We start from the raw sequence: 16,804 nt of genomic DNA, 5'->3' as shown, positions 1-16,804 counted from the left end.
AAATGGGTTGTTGGGGCTCACAGGGTCAGAGGTGTCATTCCAAGCCCTGCCACCTCATGGCCAGAGTCTCCTTAAGGTCTTCCCCCTAATTCTGTCACCTCTCAACAGCCTTCAGTGTGTGGGCCTTCAGGGGGATGCTTCACATATCCTATAGCACTCTTGATTGTGATGAGAGAGAGAGAGAGAGAGAGAGAGAGAGAGAGAGAGAGAGAGAGAGAGAGAGAGAGAGAGCACCAGAGGGAGGGAAGAGGAGAGAGAGAGGAGGCAGGGTACTATTTCCAAAAAGCAGCAAAGTGATTCTTTGTTAAGAGATGACAGATGCTTCACATTATACTGACTGGTTCCTACACACCTGTATTTCTCATATGTGGCCACTTCACTTGAAGTTTCATATCTTCTCTCTTTCTTTTGTAGAAAACAAGTATTTGGCAAACACATGCCATATATCCATTGAAGCAGTGTGCGAGGGTCAATGAAAACATGTTTTCTAAATTTAAAAAGAAGGAACAGAGGCCGTATATTTGAGAGAGGGTGACGATGGTGATTACATGGAAAGAGATCAGAGGGAGGAAAGAGAAGGGATTCTAACTTCAAAAAGTAAAATAACCGTGTTTTCTAAAATCAGAATGAGTCGAAGCTAAAGTTGAATCTGCTGTGGGGTGGCGTGAAGTAACTGAGAATTAGCGGATGGCCCTACAGTAAGGGTGGCGGTGAGGGAGAAGAGAGCACCTTTTCCCCCTCCCCTCTGTTCCCACATTCACCTCCCCATGTTTACTCTGCGTGTTCAACCTGAGTAACATACATTTAGTTCCATAATTGTCATTGAAATTCTGTATATCTTCTCTAGTGTAGCTCACTCAATAGCTAAGCCTACAAGAAATGTTTACAATTGTTCTTAAGGGTGAGTGGTGACCCCGTGAGTGGCTGGAGATCATTGTCTGGGTGACTGATTATGTAAGATTGTGTCCTGATGGCCACCCTTGGAAGCAGTGACTCACCAGGAGGTCCAAAGGCTGGATAGGGCTGAGATTCATGGTGGCAAAATTGACCTGTAACAAAATCTGTAGAGAAAGGCACAAGGGGGAGGGGCAGAACTCCCTGGAAGCTGGCAGGAGCTGGTCATGCAGGCCTTCCTGCCTAGGCTTAGCAGAATCCTACACTTGCTGGGGGTGGGGGCGAGATATTGGGTGAATCATGTCCATTATCCAAGCTTCACAAACCACCCACATCAGAGAGAGAACCACAGTGACACTTTTCAGAATTCCAAGTTCCCAGATGCCAACAAAGAGCCACAGAAGCCTGGCTGTGGTGACGCACACCTCTAATCCCAACACTGGGGAGGCAGAGGCAGGCGGATCTCTGTGAGTTCAAGGCCAGCCTGGACTACAGAGCGAGTTCCAGGACAGCGAGAGCTACACAGAGAAACCCTGTCTCAAAGAAAAGTGAACACTGAAAGCTCCAGGCCTGCTGCCTTCACACTTTGTCGGAGCTCAGCAGTGGCCTGTAGACTAATGATCTGAGAGTTCAAAGGCCGGGCCCCTTTGAAGTCTAGGTCACTTAGCAGCTATAGAATGACAGTGTCTTATAGGTGGAGCTCAGTCTTCTAAGTGCTCTCTGTTTTCCTGTAGAATCGTGTGTTTGTGGTGTGTGCACACATATCTGTGTGCATACATGTGCGCTGAGCATGGGTCTGTGTGCGGTGGCATGTGTGTGCATAGCATGTATATGTGTGAGTGTGTGTATGTCTGTGTGTGTGAGTGTCTGTGTGTGAGTGTATGTATCTGTGTGTGTGTGTTTGTGAGTGTGTGTGTCTATGTCTCTGTGTGTGTGAGTTCGTGTGAGTGTCTGTGTGTGAGTGTCTGTGTGTGAGTCTGTGTGTGAGTCTGTCTGTGTGTGTGTGTCTGTGTGTGTGTGTATGAATGTGGGTGGACATGTATATATTCATATGCTGGTGCATATGCTTGTGCAGAGGCAGGGCCTCTGGCTCCTGGTATACCTTCACATGTCCACTAGTTTCTGCTGTAATTTTCTGAGTTGCTAGAGGCTGATTTCTGGCACTGAAAGTGTCCTCAGGCTGGTCCATGGTGACTGATTTACTTCCTGCAGTGTAAATGATGACTCCGAATCCTTTGCTCCTTTGTCCAAATGTTCCCCCACCTGGCACCAGGCCACTGGCTGTCAGACCACCTGTGCTGGAAGCCCTGCCCATCCTCTGTCCTTCCTGCCATACTTATAAAAACACTGCCCACCCCCTGGATGTCTCCAGAAGTCACAGTTTGTGAAACCAGCACCCCTCAGACTTCTGCTGTCTGTGAGATATTATCCCCTGATCCCTCATTCCATCTTGTAGGTCCCCAGTATACTTCTTACCATGAGATTATTGGTTGGAAATACTCTCTCAGATCTTTGAAGGAGATACTGGAACCTTAGGATTCTGTGTAGTTTTTGTCTTGAGGTAGGTAAGCCATTTTCTCGATATATTTTAGGATCTTCTGTTGATGAAATCCTGTGGCTACAGGTTCCCTCTGCCCTCTCTCTTCTCCTTTGAATTATTTTCAGCTCTCAGTCCCCTATGACCCTACAGGGTATGAGTTATCCTTTGCTGTCTGCTGAACATTTCCAGAAAAGCATCGTCCACTTCTACTGTCTCAAGTCTCATTGGTTTCATACACAGCTACATTCTAAGCTGATATCAAGCGATACCACGGAAGAGACGTGTGTGTGTGTGTGTGTGTGTGTGTGTGTGTGTGTGTGTGTGTCCTGGACAGAACAGTAGGAGCAGCCAATCTCCAGACATGCATTCAGCAGTGCCCCCCCTCCATGTAATCCCCGTGTATATGTTTAAATGTCAGTATTTAAAATTGAAGTGAACTTAGGAAAAATCATTTCATTTCAATATGGGTTTTGTTGTTTGTCAGTAATGAGGAGCCCTCTACCAGGAGGGACATGGCTTGAGTTGGTTCTCCGTCATCATTTTCCTTTCCCAACCTCTTTAACAATTGCAGTCCTTGTCCCCCGTGGATCTGTGAGTAAGAACTAGGAGTCAGTGTTACTGCACACTGTTGGGTGTGGCTGCAGGTGTCTATGCAGCTCTCTGGTGAGCTGGGTTGTCTCCCGCTGTGAGTGCTGTATTCAAAACATCTGCAAAGAAAATGTATCATGCTCTTTCTGATCTGGGTATTTGGGGCCTATAGAGACATTTTTTGCTGGATAATTTTACTAGATAATTTTACATTAATAGACACACATAAGTAAATCCTCTTAAGCTCAGGTGGGGAAGTCCAAAAAAAGTACATGAGAAGCAGAAAAACATGCATGGGGGGAGGAGTCTGACATGAGATTAAGTAGCAGGACCTTGAGGTCCAAGCAGACAGCATAGATAAGGGCCCAGGATGAAGGGACCATAAAATTATATGGAGTCAGATTGTTTTTTTTTTTTACCTTAAAATGATCGAGCATCATTTTAAACACAAGCAAGCATGGGTGTTCCCTACTGAGGACATGGTGTGGGTATACACCCTTTCCAAGCACACACATGCCTGGTACCCAGAAGCCTCCATGTACACATGACATGGGACATGAGGCCTTGGGTGTTGATAGGAGGTCATGTCTTCCTGTCACACACAGTGCTGTCTGGGAACCACACCTCTTGAAACACAAACACTCATAGATCAGGCAGAAAATTAATGTGCATGTTGCAGAGATGCTACCCAAAAAGAAACTATGAATCATGACTGGTATTTTCAATGTTCTTTACTAATCTAATCGAAGGACTCTGGGTGTTATTTAAAGTTTTGTTTGTTGGTTACTAGAATAGCTTGCCCAGCACCAGATCCCTCTCTGTGTACTGGGATGTGGTGTGTACAGTGCCACGCCCCTCAGTCACTGGGATGCTGTATGATATCGGTAGATCAGGTCTTCCCTAGCAGAACCCACATCCAGGAAGGGAACAGACACCCAGGTCATCAGTCATCATGCCACTTGTTGGGGAGTGACGCCTGCTATAAAGTAAAGGAAAGTGGGTAGACAGCTACAGAGTATTGTTCCAACTCTGGAATGGCCTTCTGTACAGCAGCATTTAAACATGGCCAGGGACTCAGAGGAACCTGCTGGAGCCAAGTGCCAATGAATTCCTATGTATTTATGAGGACACTTCTGACCCAGCAGATCCCACAAGAACATCTGGAAAGAGTCCGCCACGTCTGTTAGCTACACCATATGGACCATTGTAGTACACATCACTTCACTGTCATCCCAGGGGTCCAGTGGGAACAAATGCTTTGCATTCCTACCGTACGCTAGGATATGATGATGGCTCTCATTGGTTTTCGTTTTGTTTTCCACAGGGTCCGTCTTGCTGGGAAGATGTCTTAATTCCAAACCGGATGAGTGGCGTATGCCAATCTCCAGACTGCCCTGGAACCAGAGCAGTAAGTGCCCGACTAAATTAATTACTTATGAACTTAGAGAATAACTGTGTTCTCGGTGTTTACTAGGAAATTAGGATAGAGGCCAAAGGGCCAGCTCACTTCTTCCAGCTAGAGATCCTGAGAGAAGTAGGTCAGTGTCCAGATGTGCTAGCCATGTCCACCAAAACTCTCCCCATGTCCTTACCTTCAGTGTCACTTCCCTAGGAGCCGCTGTTTCTGGTGGTGATGCATAAAGGCAACAGGGACAGCTCAGAGCGGGAGAGGCGGTCTTCCACCCGGACGAGCACACCAGCTGGTTGCCCAGTGCCAAGTGTTCAGCTTGAAAGTACACACAAGTAACATTATAAGGGCTGAGCAGGTTACATATAGGGATATATATGTAATATACATATAGATGTATGCAAGCAATAACAATTAGCCAAAAATAAAAGAGGCCGTGTATTTGAAGGAGAGTGGGGAGTGATGTATGGGAGGGTTTGAAGAGAGGGAAGGAAAGGGAAATATTGTCATTCTAATCTCAAAGAGAGAAAGGAAGGAAGGAAACCAGTTTTCTCTACTCCTAAACCATAGCAACCAATAGAGATTTCTGTGCCCTCAAAGGGTATAGGTGGTGTGGGTTGATGTCTCAGTTGGTAAAGTGCTTGCTATGGAGGCGAGAAGCTGAGTTCAGTCCCAGACACTCACACAGAAGGGCAGGCACCATGCCTGGCATGTGTCTGTGACATGGAACAGTGGAGGCAAACACAGACAGATCAGTCTAGCTGAATCGGTAGTCTACAGGCTCAGTGAGACCTTATTTCAAAAACTGAGAGTTATTGGAGGATGACATCCAGGTTAATGTACCTATTCTCAGGCATGCCCACATACGTGAAAATTTACAACACACACACACACACACACACACATACACACACACACACACACACACACACACTCACTCTCAGGTTAAGAGCTCAGTTGCTAATACTGCCCTCGCCTGAGATGCCATTTGCCAGCCCATGTTTATCCTGAGATTCCAACCAACCAGGTGTAAACCTAGGTTCCTACAGCCTCTTCCACTGGGTTGGATTGTTCAGGGAAACCCTTACTTCCCAGAGACCACCAGTCACAAATCTGCTTGTTGACATAAAACAGCACTTACCACCTGGAAGGTCCCACACGTCATCAGAAATCCCTGCTGGGAAGCAAGGCCACAGACTCAAGTGTCTATTTCAAACGTCGGGGTTGAAATGTGCTCATTTAAAAGCCTTACAGTGACATTTAGAGGTGATTAAAGCAGTCAAGGAAGATCCAGTTCTGAGGCTAGCAAAAGAAAACTGAGACAGAGGGCCAGCCTGTCTCCCAGCCTGTAGTTTGTGTTTGGTTCATCTCTTTCTCGTCTTTGAAATGATGGGAAGTTAGAAAATTTATCATGGCTGATGGGCTCGTTGACTGAATTACTATTCTCTGCTCTAAGTGATGTTTCCCTTTTCACAACACACACTTCACATGGAGGAGATGCTTCTCAGGGACCCTGAGCTCTTAAACGACGTTTATGGTTGTGTCACGCTTATCATTTGTATATTGTAGTACTTTCAACCTCAAAAACCGCAGGCCAGCGCTGCTCTGGCTCCATGCGTTTCCGGAGCTGTAAGCACTGTCTGACGTGGCGCCAACACAAATGTCAGTTCCCAGGCTGTCAGAGCCAGCTGGCAGTTCACATCTTCTCTAAGGAGCAAAGTCCACCAACAGTAACAGGTACAGTGTTTGAGCTGAGTGGTTAGATGGCCTGTTCTCACCAGGCTGCCGGTGATTGTAGGAACCTGAGAGCAGCGAGCAGCTGCAGGCAAGCGTCCTCCATCACTCCAGGGCTAGGGACCACAGACAGACCCTTTATGAATGCAAATGCCAAAGAAAGAAATCTTGAGAAAATAACGACCTATGTATCAATCACAAATGTCAAGTCATGATGCAGCCTTGTGAGTTTCCCACCGGTGTGAAATTAAAGCATATTACTTTCTAGAGCAGAATTCTTAATTATAATTATATGCATATGTATGAACATGTATATTTATACTATACACAACAATAGATGTGACTATGTATAATTGTGATATGTATGGGTGTTGACTTGTGTATGAGCAACAGATGGAAGGATAGACAGGAGATAGAAAGATGGTTGATATATATGTATATAATATGTATAAAATATATAATGTTTATCTGGGTTGTATATGACATCTTGGACTCTATATATTTAAAATTCAAAAGAGTAAAAAGAGCAGAGTTTCTGATAGATTCTTAATTAGTATCTTATATATTAAATATAGTCTAACTAGATCATTTTCAATAGCATCAAGGTTTAACCTTAGTTATTGAGATAGTTAATGTGGGGATTGACGAGATGGCTCGGTTGGTGAAATGCTTGTGCTGCAAACAAAACGACCTGAGCTTGGTCCCCAGAGTGTGCATTTTTAAAAGCCAGGTGTGGTGTCACACACTGGTGCCGGCGAGGCTGAGGAAGGTAGACTTCTGAGACTCTCGGGCCAGCTAGCCACCTATGCAGTGAATCGTAGGTCCAGTGAGAAACCCTGTCATGAAGCATAAGTATGGACAGTATCTGAGGCAGGACACTGAAATCCACATGTCCTCTAACCCATGTGCACACACACAGGACACTGAAATCCACATGTCCTCTAACCCATGTGCACACACACAGGACCCTGAAATCCACATGTCCTCTAACCCATGTGCACACACACAGGACCCTGAAATCCACATGTCCTCTAACCCATGTGCACACACACAGGACCCTGAAATCCACATATCCTCTAACCCATGTGCACACACACAGGACCCTGAAATCCACATGTCCTCTAACCCATGTGCAAACACAGGACCCTGAAATCCACATGTCCTCTGAACCCATGTGCACACACACAGGACACTGAAATCCACATGTCCTCTGAACCCATGTGCACACACACAGGACCCTGAAATCCACATGTCCTCTGAACCCATGTGCACACACACAGGACACTGAAATCCACATGTCCTCTAACCCATGTGCACACACACAGGACCCTGAAATCCACATGTCCTCTGAACCCATGTGCACACACACAGAACACTTAAATCCACATGTCCTCTGAACCCATGTGCACACACACAGGACCCTGAAATCCACATGTCCTCTGAACCCATGTGCACACACACAGGACACTGAAATCCACATGTCCCCTAACCCATATGCACACACACAGGACCCTGAAATCCACATGTCCTCTGAACCCATGTGCACACACACAGGACCCTGAAATCCACATGTCCTCTGAACCCATGTGCACACACACAGGACACTGAAATCCACATGTCCTCTGAACCCATGTGCACACACACAGGACACTGAAATCCACATGTCCTCTGAACCCATGTGCACACACACAGGACACTGAAATCCACATGTCCTCTAACCCATGTGCACACACACAGGACACTGAAATCCACATGTCCTCTGAACCCATGTGCACACACACAGGACACTGAAATCCACATGTCCTCTGAACCCATGTGCACACACACAGGACACTGAAATCCACATGTCCTCTAACCCATGTGCACACACACAGGGAAACCAGTGCATAAAATGCAGTTCACCCTAACTCGCTTAGACAGGGCACTCTGAAATGGTTCAGGTGCACAGCAACAGCTGATCTTTCATGAAGGAGCCTGGCATTCATTCGTAAACACACCTTAGCCATTGCTAAAAAATCAGCTTACAGGGAATATTCTCAAGATTCAAAGGGAACGCACTCAATCAGAAGTTTCTGCACCAGTGAGATTAATTCAACTCTGGATATGGCAGAAGGCTTCGTATATGCTATGCAAGATTTCTTTCGTATTTTTCCTTCTTCAATAGCCTTGACAGCTGAGATTGTGTCCATACTTGTCTGTCTATATGTTGGACAACATGTGTTTATCTCATTTACACACACATAGGCTAAGGAGAACCCAGAGGTCCTGGTGTCAAGGCATTCCAAGCCTCCTGAAGGCACAAAGTCTTAATATCAAACGTTTCCCTGCCAAGATCCATGGTCTCAGTGGTGTGCTTGTGTACATGAGCCATTTCTCAGGCAGCAGGCAGATGTCTCCTCTCCCTCACACCTGGCAGCTGAGTGTCAGGATTAGGGGGTGGGCATCTCTTCAGGTTAAATGGATTATTACTTCAAAGCAACAAATAACTAAGATCATTGTTTAGGTGTGTGTGTGTGTGTGTGTGTGTGTGTGTGTATGTATTTACAGCAATTAATAGAAAAAGAGGCTCTGAATTAGAAAGAGAACAAGGAGGAGTAGATGGGAGGCTTTGGAGGGAAAATGATGAAATTATAATCTCTAAAGAAGTAATTTAAAAGATTCTTGAAGGGATGTTAATCTCACTATTAGGAACCAAGAACATATATCAATTTTATATTTATACAAAACGATAGTTTCATGAAATTCTGTGTCAAATTACAGACTTTCATTCTGATCATGTGATTTTGATAGGAGTTAAATTGTTTTAGGTCATACTCTTTTTTTTTTAATCAAAAAGTTGAGGATCCCTAAGAATAGTTATGAGATTTGTGTCACATGACATATGATACTTAAAACCATCCCCTGACCATAATCAATAATTATCAAACTTGACATAACAAATAGTTTTTAATCTTAGTTCATATACAATTTATTTCTCTCTGTCTCTGTCTCTCTCTCTGTCTCTCTCTCCTCTTTCTCATACACACACACACACACACACACACACACACACACACACACACCCCATTGGGTTCAGTCTATGTGCTGGAGTGCTGGTTTGAGGAAAAGGGAATATTCCACGTCAGTATCTCTGATTTCATCTTTTTGGGAAATGTCAATACAAAATGCATAATAAGTAAGAGTTTCCTAATGCTGAGCAATTTTGATTTATAGGTCACTTGTATATTTCCTTTTCAAAAGTGTCCCAGTGTGTTCAGATGATCACACTGCTGTTATCTAGAGAACCTGAGATCACCAGGCCACTTTCATTATTGGTTTCAGACTTCATTAGAATGTCAAGTGATGAGTCACAGACTTTATCTTGTACCAACCATATATTCTTATTATTTACAGGATATAAAAGTAATGAAAAGCTAGGTTTTTGTTTTGGTTTTTGAGGGAAGGCACAGGTTTTCCAGGGGTCCCTGGGAGCGTCACAAATGGTAGTCTGAATTTGTGTAACACATGAGCTGCGGGTTCCCTATTCTCTTATTGCTCATAGTATCTCACTGTGAAGAGATCCCATTAACCCAAACATATGCTCATACATTAGTGTGGGTGTCTTCCCCGGGCCTCGGCACCATCAAGGGACAGCGGGTCACCCGTATGTGGAGGGGGTCAAGTGAGAGGAGAGGAAAATGAGGAATGGACTCATCCACTCCCTTTTCGTTCTGCCCTGTGGTTCCACAGAAGACAAATGCTCACTCTGCCCTTACACTGTTCTCCTCAGTCATATTTTCTTAATTCTAAATAAAATTGAATTGTGAAAGCTTTGAAGTCAAGCGCAGATTATGATTGAATGGTGTCTGAGCATGACAAAAATGTTCTTTGTTGTCTGACATGCTATTTGGGTGACAAACTAGAAACTTCTAAGGGCATTTTTCAAAAACCAATCAAGTATTCAAACCCAAGGACAACTTATGTCTAAGCCAAGTTTTGAGTGCTTGATAAGAAAGTTTGCTGCTCTTTTCTTAGTTGCTGAGTTATTTTTGTTATGATGGAACTGGATAACATATAGCAAATTTCAATAAACACCAAATTTTTATTGATATTTGAAAATGTACTAACCTAAGAAGTATTGTTTTAAATGTAATTTTATTTTTGGAAATTCTACAAATACATGCACTTCATTTTGATCATCATTACTCCCCTTGTCCCCCATTTAACTCAAGAAGTGTAGTTTTTATAGGAACAAGAGAAATCCAGGTACCTTTAAAACCTGCTTTTGTGAGGGTCTGAGACCTTGACTTCACACAATTCAGCTTTTCTTTCTCTGTGACATAACTCATCTTTCTCATCTGAGCTATTTCATAATGTGACAGTAAAGCAAATCAACAGATATCTTCTCTATGGAGCCTTAAAGATTCCTGGTGTGAGGAGAACTAATCTTTAGGAGACCAGGCAGTAGGGTAGCACTTCTGTAGCAAGCATCACCATGTGGGGCGTGATGGACTTCAGCTCATGCTGCCTTTGCATGGATGAGGAGTTCACCTGCATCAGCATCCAAGCAATGTAATGATCCCACAATGTAGTTGTTGGGAAAACAACTCTCCACTGTTCATTCCAGGAATCGCCCTGTCCATGTGAATCCTGATTTGTTTTTATTCTTGGTGTCATATGAGTCTCAGCTCTGTATTTTATGCTCTATTTTGGATACTGTGGCATGAGTAATAAAACCAAGAGACTGATACTGGGGTTCAAGGTGAAGGTCAGATAAGCAAAGCAGCCAGCCACTATCTCTTACCTCTACCTCAGACAGAAGGGGTGATCCGACTAGTTCCACGAATCCTCAAAGGGAAATTCTAGACTGCTGCCTCTCCTCAGTGTGGCTGGAGAATAAATCTTCGCATGAAGCCCTTTGCCTTTTATAACTCTCAATTCCTGGAATTAAATGTGTGTGATCCCAAGTGCTGAGATCACCAATGTGTGAGCTGTCTCTCTTTAGGACTGGATCAATTTAATGTAACTCAGTGTGGCCTTGAACTAACAGAGATCCATCTGCTTGTCTGTTGAGTCCTGGGATTAAAGGTATCTGCCGCCACTTCCTGACTTTATGGCTAGCAAGTATGGCTTATGGGATTAAAGGTGTATATCGCCTTTGCCTGGCTCTATGACTTATGGCTAGCTTTGCTTTCTGTACCCTCAGGTAAGTTTTAAGAAATCACAAATAATATATCACTACAGGATACAATAGGAATAATGTATCCATCCTACCTACCACTCACTGTAGTGCTTCTCTTAGTTGGGGTTTCTATTGTGATAAAACAACCATGACCAAATATAACCTGGGGAGAAAAATAGTTAATTTCATCTTATACTTCCAGATAACAGTCTGTCAGGAAGGAGATTCAGGGCAGGAACTGAAGTAGAGGCCACAGAGGAGTTCTGCTAATGGGCTCGCTTCTCCCAACTTTCTCAGTTTATTTTCTTTTCAACCTCAAGACCACCTGTCCAAGGGTGGCACCACCCACAATGGACTGGATCCTCCTACATCAATCATCAGTTGAGAAAATGCCCCAGACTTGCCTACAGCCCAATTTTGTGGAGTTATTTTCTCAAGTAGGATTCCTTTCTCTCAGATGACCCTACCTTGTGTCAAGTTGTCGTAAAAGTAGCCAGTATTTAAATCTGAGAGCTTTTAAATCATCCATTAATTCCAGCTGTTTCAAAATTTTCTGTTAATGATTATAAAGCCAGACATGTCAGTGGGGGAAAGAAAGGTACAACTTGATTACCTCTTAGACAACAGAGAATTAGCAAAGAGTAATCAGTGAAAAGTATGCCTCTGAATCAGTAGGTTTTAGATCGGGAAGATGTGTTTATCTACCAGAAGGGTGGCAGAAAAATATTTTCAAAATAATTATGATTGAAATTCTGAGAGCTGGAGGGAGCCAGGTCACATGTCCCTGAAGACAGACTGAACTCCTCAGATGGGGTGGCAGATTAGGCCTAAGTGAGAATATCGGGGATTAGGAATGGGAGGTCCCTGTGAGATCTCCTCAGTGCACAGACGCAGGAGACTGATGGAGTGAGAAGAACAGAAGGGAGATGTAAGCATAATGGGATGGAGGGGGGGCTGCTGCAGAGCTGGGAAATGGTCCTCTTGCTCCTCCAAGTGGATGATTGATGGCTGGAGGAGGCCCACACTCCATCATGCCTTGATGGCGGTCATTAAGGAACCCTCATCTCTCTTGCTCGGGTCAAACTAGCTCTCAAAAAGTTATCAGGGGCTCTGAGTAAATTTGTTTTTAAAAATATATACTTTTTAAAAAAACTTAAAGCCAGTTATCCAAACTGAAGATTTAAAATGAGAAGTGTGATTATATGGATAACCAAATTTGAATAGATGTTATGTATTTGTGGCCCACACATGGACATACACATCGACTTCTAATGGTCCTGGAGATCCTCACAGCCTCTGAGCTCTCTGGAGCAGACAGTGGCCGTGCCCTTGATGCTTACAGTTTGGAGAAAGAAACCCTGAAGCGATCTTTTCAGCGTTGTTTTCTTTGCATGAGGATAAAAATGTTTTGCCTAAAGATTGAGACAAGGAAAGTGTGATCTGTAGAATCCTAGTCTTCCCATAGAAAGAAATACAGCTACCATCCACAGAACGTTCAGTTGTCAGTCACCACGCTCCCTCCAGCAGCCGAAACTCTGGTCATGCCGAAGGTCCAAGGACAAGACCGAGCGGGCAAAGACTAAGTGTCTTTTCTGTGCCAGGCTGGGGATGGGAATGAGAAGTTCACACTCTGCTCTCCTAGCTGAGAGGAATCTAATGTGCCCCAGACTTCTGGACAAAAGGTGTGTGTTGTGTGACCCAAGTGTTGGTGAAACTGAGCTTGAAGGGCCTCTCCGTGTGGACAGAGCACAGGCTGTAGGCACAGAATTGTAGCCCAAGGGCCAGGGAAGCAGAAAATGGTGCTTCTAGTGTGGAGAGAAGGAGACAACCCTTAACAGGCAACGAAAGACACGACGTCCCGGGGGAGGTGGGACTGCGGCGTGAGTAGGGCAGCAAGAAGAACGCCTTCGTCATACACAGGAACTGAGGCCAATAGTGCTGGAGAATCAGACTCACTCAGTGCGCGGATTTCCCCTGACCGCTGCCGCCTGGTGGAGAACCAAGGTCGCACCCTCTGTCGCAGTGCAGCGCCGCGCTGACGAGGCTCCTGTCAAGAGGGTGAAAGGCATAGGGATGCTGAGAAAACAAGAAGGGAGGGAACAGAGCCCGCACTGTGCAAGCCCGTCCCAAGGACTGGCCAGCGGAGGAGGGGTCTGCGCAGACAGAGACAGCAGCCCTGGGTGTGCCTGGGAAAAGTACTCAGTGCAATGCCCCCTTGTGTGTGTGTCTGTCTCTCCTGTCTCCTCCTCCCAGTGTGGAGGCTTTCGCTAGCAGACTTATTTTTTTCTTTCTCATGGAATCTCACCCCGTTTAAGTTTGGATAATTCCAAAGGCAGAGCAAGCAGGTTACAATAGTGACAGCATGAGGAACCAAGAGAAAAAGGAAGACAGCAAAACTTTGAAGACAATAAAAGTGAATTATTTTTTGTAGTTTTATTCCCCCCCCCCACCTTGAATCCCTGGAGTCCTGTGAATCAAGGTAAATGAGCAGTGCAATTTGCCTTTCTTAAAGCTAGAAACATAACAAACAAATGAGATTTTGGTCTGGAGTTGATTAGAAGTACGGCACTTTTCTTGTATTGATTGGGTCATTAAAAGCAGCCATATGGTTGTTTTCTGTCTTAACTTTTCACGTTTTCCCAGCGTGTTCCTCAGCGGGAATCTGTTTACTGGTTGATTGAAAATCTATCTTTATCTACAACTCTCTGTTATCTGCAGTGGCCAGAAGCGGCTGGCCCGAGGAAAACAGCCCCTTCTCAGTGTCTCTGCTACTGGCTTTTGTGTCTCTAGCTAGAAAGCCCATAGCCTTCTGCTCTTGTCATCAGCATCTCAAAATACGAGGAGCGTGGGGACAACAGGGCAGTTTCATTGGGGAATGTTGAGACCTGCATGCAGTCTACCCACCCTAAAAGAGGCCACAGAGGACTGGCCACCACTGAGTGCTGGCAGGCTGCATCTGGGAGCCTGGCTGAAGCACCTCCCCTCCGGTGTCCTGGTCCACCAACCGCTGTCCATTTCTGCTCTCCATCTTGGGAACAAAGATTGTATCTCACGTTTGGAATTTCACTGAGCTTGTAAAGCCCAGACTCATGTCAACTCTTCTTGGTTCTTGAAAGTAAAAGGTCTTTGGGGATTGTAAATCCATCTTTATCTGAAGGGTTTCCCCACCTTCCTGAGAAGTGTCTGTGTTCCCCTGGATGCCAACGCTGTCATTTTTCCTAAGGTTTTCTCGTTTGTTTGTCTCTTATCTGCCGCCTTATAAAAATAAACCGTTTCTGTGTGATCTTACCATTTCATTAAAACTTACACTGAAGCTCATAAAAATCCCAAAAGGCATTAAGACATTAAAAGTATATTAAGACCCGTGGTATCACTTAACACTTAGCACAGTGTACCTCTATGAAAACCTCTTCTGGGATCCAATTTAGTGTTTACAGTGGTTATTAATTAGTAGGAGACAACTGTTTGAATTTGGACATTTTCTTGTTAAAACAATGGAACTGTTTTCAGTGTCCTCACTCCTGAGAAGAGCTATAGCTCAGACGTGCACTTTGAGGATGGAATAGTTCATTTGAGTAAAAGCAGAGAGGAGTGCCCTGCAAGGTTAATTATGTGTAATCGATTATGGAGACAACCCCCTCTGTAAGAACAGAGCCATAAAAGCTCCCACACTGGAGTTGGCCATCATGTGACAGCTTCTGCTGGGACTGTAGACCAGGATGCTGAGCCACATATTGGGGTCCAAACGAACCCTATGGCCCAAGAGAGCAAAGTAAAAGCCAAAAAAAATGATTAGCCACACCAAAAACGTATTGAATAAGAAGAAGCTGCAATGAGTACTCAGGACATATGATTGGCTAGTGTGCGTGACCATGTACTGTCCGGTGCATGACACCATACTGAGGGCTAGTCTGTCTACATTTGCCACATTTTCTTTTCAACTTTGGCAACGAGGGGCTTCCTCAAAATCTTTCACAGGGGTTACAGGAGCCCCTCAAAGGACACCACGGAATGGTGTCACAGAGGTCAGCGTAAACAGAGGGTGAGAGAGATGTGCGGGGCAGCATGGGTGTGGAAGGGCTGAGAGAAACAGTGTTCGTCTCCCTGACAAATGCTGCTCTGTGGTTAAAGATGGGTCAGGGACAACAGCCAGTGACAGCAGGACTCACTAGGAGCCTGAGCGTGTGACCCACACGCTCACGAATTGCAAAGCAGTTCAGCCAGTTCATAAGATCGTCAAGAGACTATCGTTATGGAAGTGATCCTGATTTCAGACCTTGTACTCTGGGGTCTAGTTCCATCGTGACCATTTCCTCTCTCTCAAATACAGTGTCTCCCCCTCTCTTCTGCTCCCTCCCCGACCCTTTTTTTTTTACTTGAGACACTGTTTGCTTGTGTAGCCCTGGCTGTCCTAGAACCCACTCTGTGGACCAGTCTGGCCTCAACTCACAGAGATCCACCTGCCTCTCCCTGCCTGCTGAGCTCTGGGATCAAAGGCACGTGCCCGGCTTCTGCATCCTCATTTTCTTCTGTTCTTTGTTCCCTAACCCTTCAACATCACATCTCCCAGACAGCTCCCAAATTAATTGGCCATCACCGAAATTAACCAGGTATCCATCAAGACACACTTTTTTTTAAAAATTTGAATGCAGGACATACACATATAATTACCACCAAAGAGACTTGAGTTCTATGACTAAATTTATGTGCATGTGTGTATGTAGCCATAATAATTAAATAAGAAAGCATGAATTTGAGAGGGGTAGGGGAGGCATAGGAGGGGAAGTGATGTTAGCAGAGTACCTATACCTGAAATTCTCAAAACCGAGCTTGAATTACTTTAAGAAGCCTGTCCTAGAGAGGCTGCAAGGAGCGATCCCTCCAGCAGGGGAGATGATTAGGAAGCCCCGTGGTGTCTCGGTCCTGCACCAAGAACCCTTCACTAGCATCTGCCAGTTGTGTGCACAAATAAGGATTTGGCAATCCCAATACCAATTTTTGAGCCTCCTTGGCTATTTGTTAGTAGAGCAGAGATAAGCAGTCTCCACCAAGCCATGCCGATATTGCAAATTTGCTGTTAAGTTTTTTTTTAAGGGCTGAGGAAGGACAATAACCAACTTACAAAATCACCCTAGGTGCCCATCAACAGATGAACAGATAGAGAAAATGCCGTATATATACACATTGGAGTTTTAGTCCGCCATAAAGGAGAATGAAATTATGTTTTTTGGCAGGGAAATGGATGGAACTGGAGGTCTATTAAACAGAATGAGTCAGACACGGAAGACAAATACTACATTTTCTTTCATTTGTGGATCTTGTATATACATTGTATGTATATAGATACATATAGCGCTTGTCTATGTATGACAAGCAGGAAGGAGGAAGACAGGAAGTAAGATGGGGAGGGAGAGGAGGAAGGATGGGGCGTGGATATGGTCTAATACATGATGAATGTAATACACCCCCCAAAAACCCC

The 16,804-nt window shown here is 44.7% G+C and overlaps 1 protein-coding gene across 6 annotated transcripts in view; it reads left to right on the top strand.

The window, feature by feature from the left end:
• The window catches only part of Prkn (parkin RBR E3 ubiquitin protein ligase), a 1,082,502-nt gene that overhangs the window by 524,673 nt on the left and 541,025 nt on the right, over nucleotides 1-16,804 (top strand). For all 6 annotated transcript variants that reach the window (XM_040758175.1, XM_040758173.1, XM_040758174.1 and 3 more), the window contains one exon: nucleotides 4,347-4,430. In XM_040758175.1, the coding sequence (XP_040614109.1) occupies nucleotides 4,347-4,430 (84 nt within the window). The remainder of the gene's footprint in view (nucleotides 1-4,346; nucleotides 4,431-16,804) is intronic.

This window comes from Mesocricetus auratus, unplaced genomic scaffold (assembly GCF_017639785.1).
Source record: "Mesocricetus auratus isolate SY011 unplaced genomic scaffold, BCM_Maur_2.0 Super-Scaffold_100018, whole genome shotgun sequence".
Classification (NCBI taxonomy): domain Eukaryota; kingdom Metazoa; phylum Chordata; class Mammalia; order Rodentia; family Cricetidae; genus Mesocricetus; species Mesocricetus auratus.
Note: the sequence above shows the minus strand (reverse complement) of the source record. Positions and strands in the feature narration are given on the sequence as shown.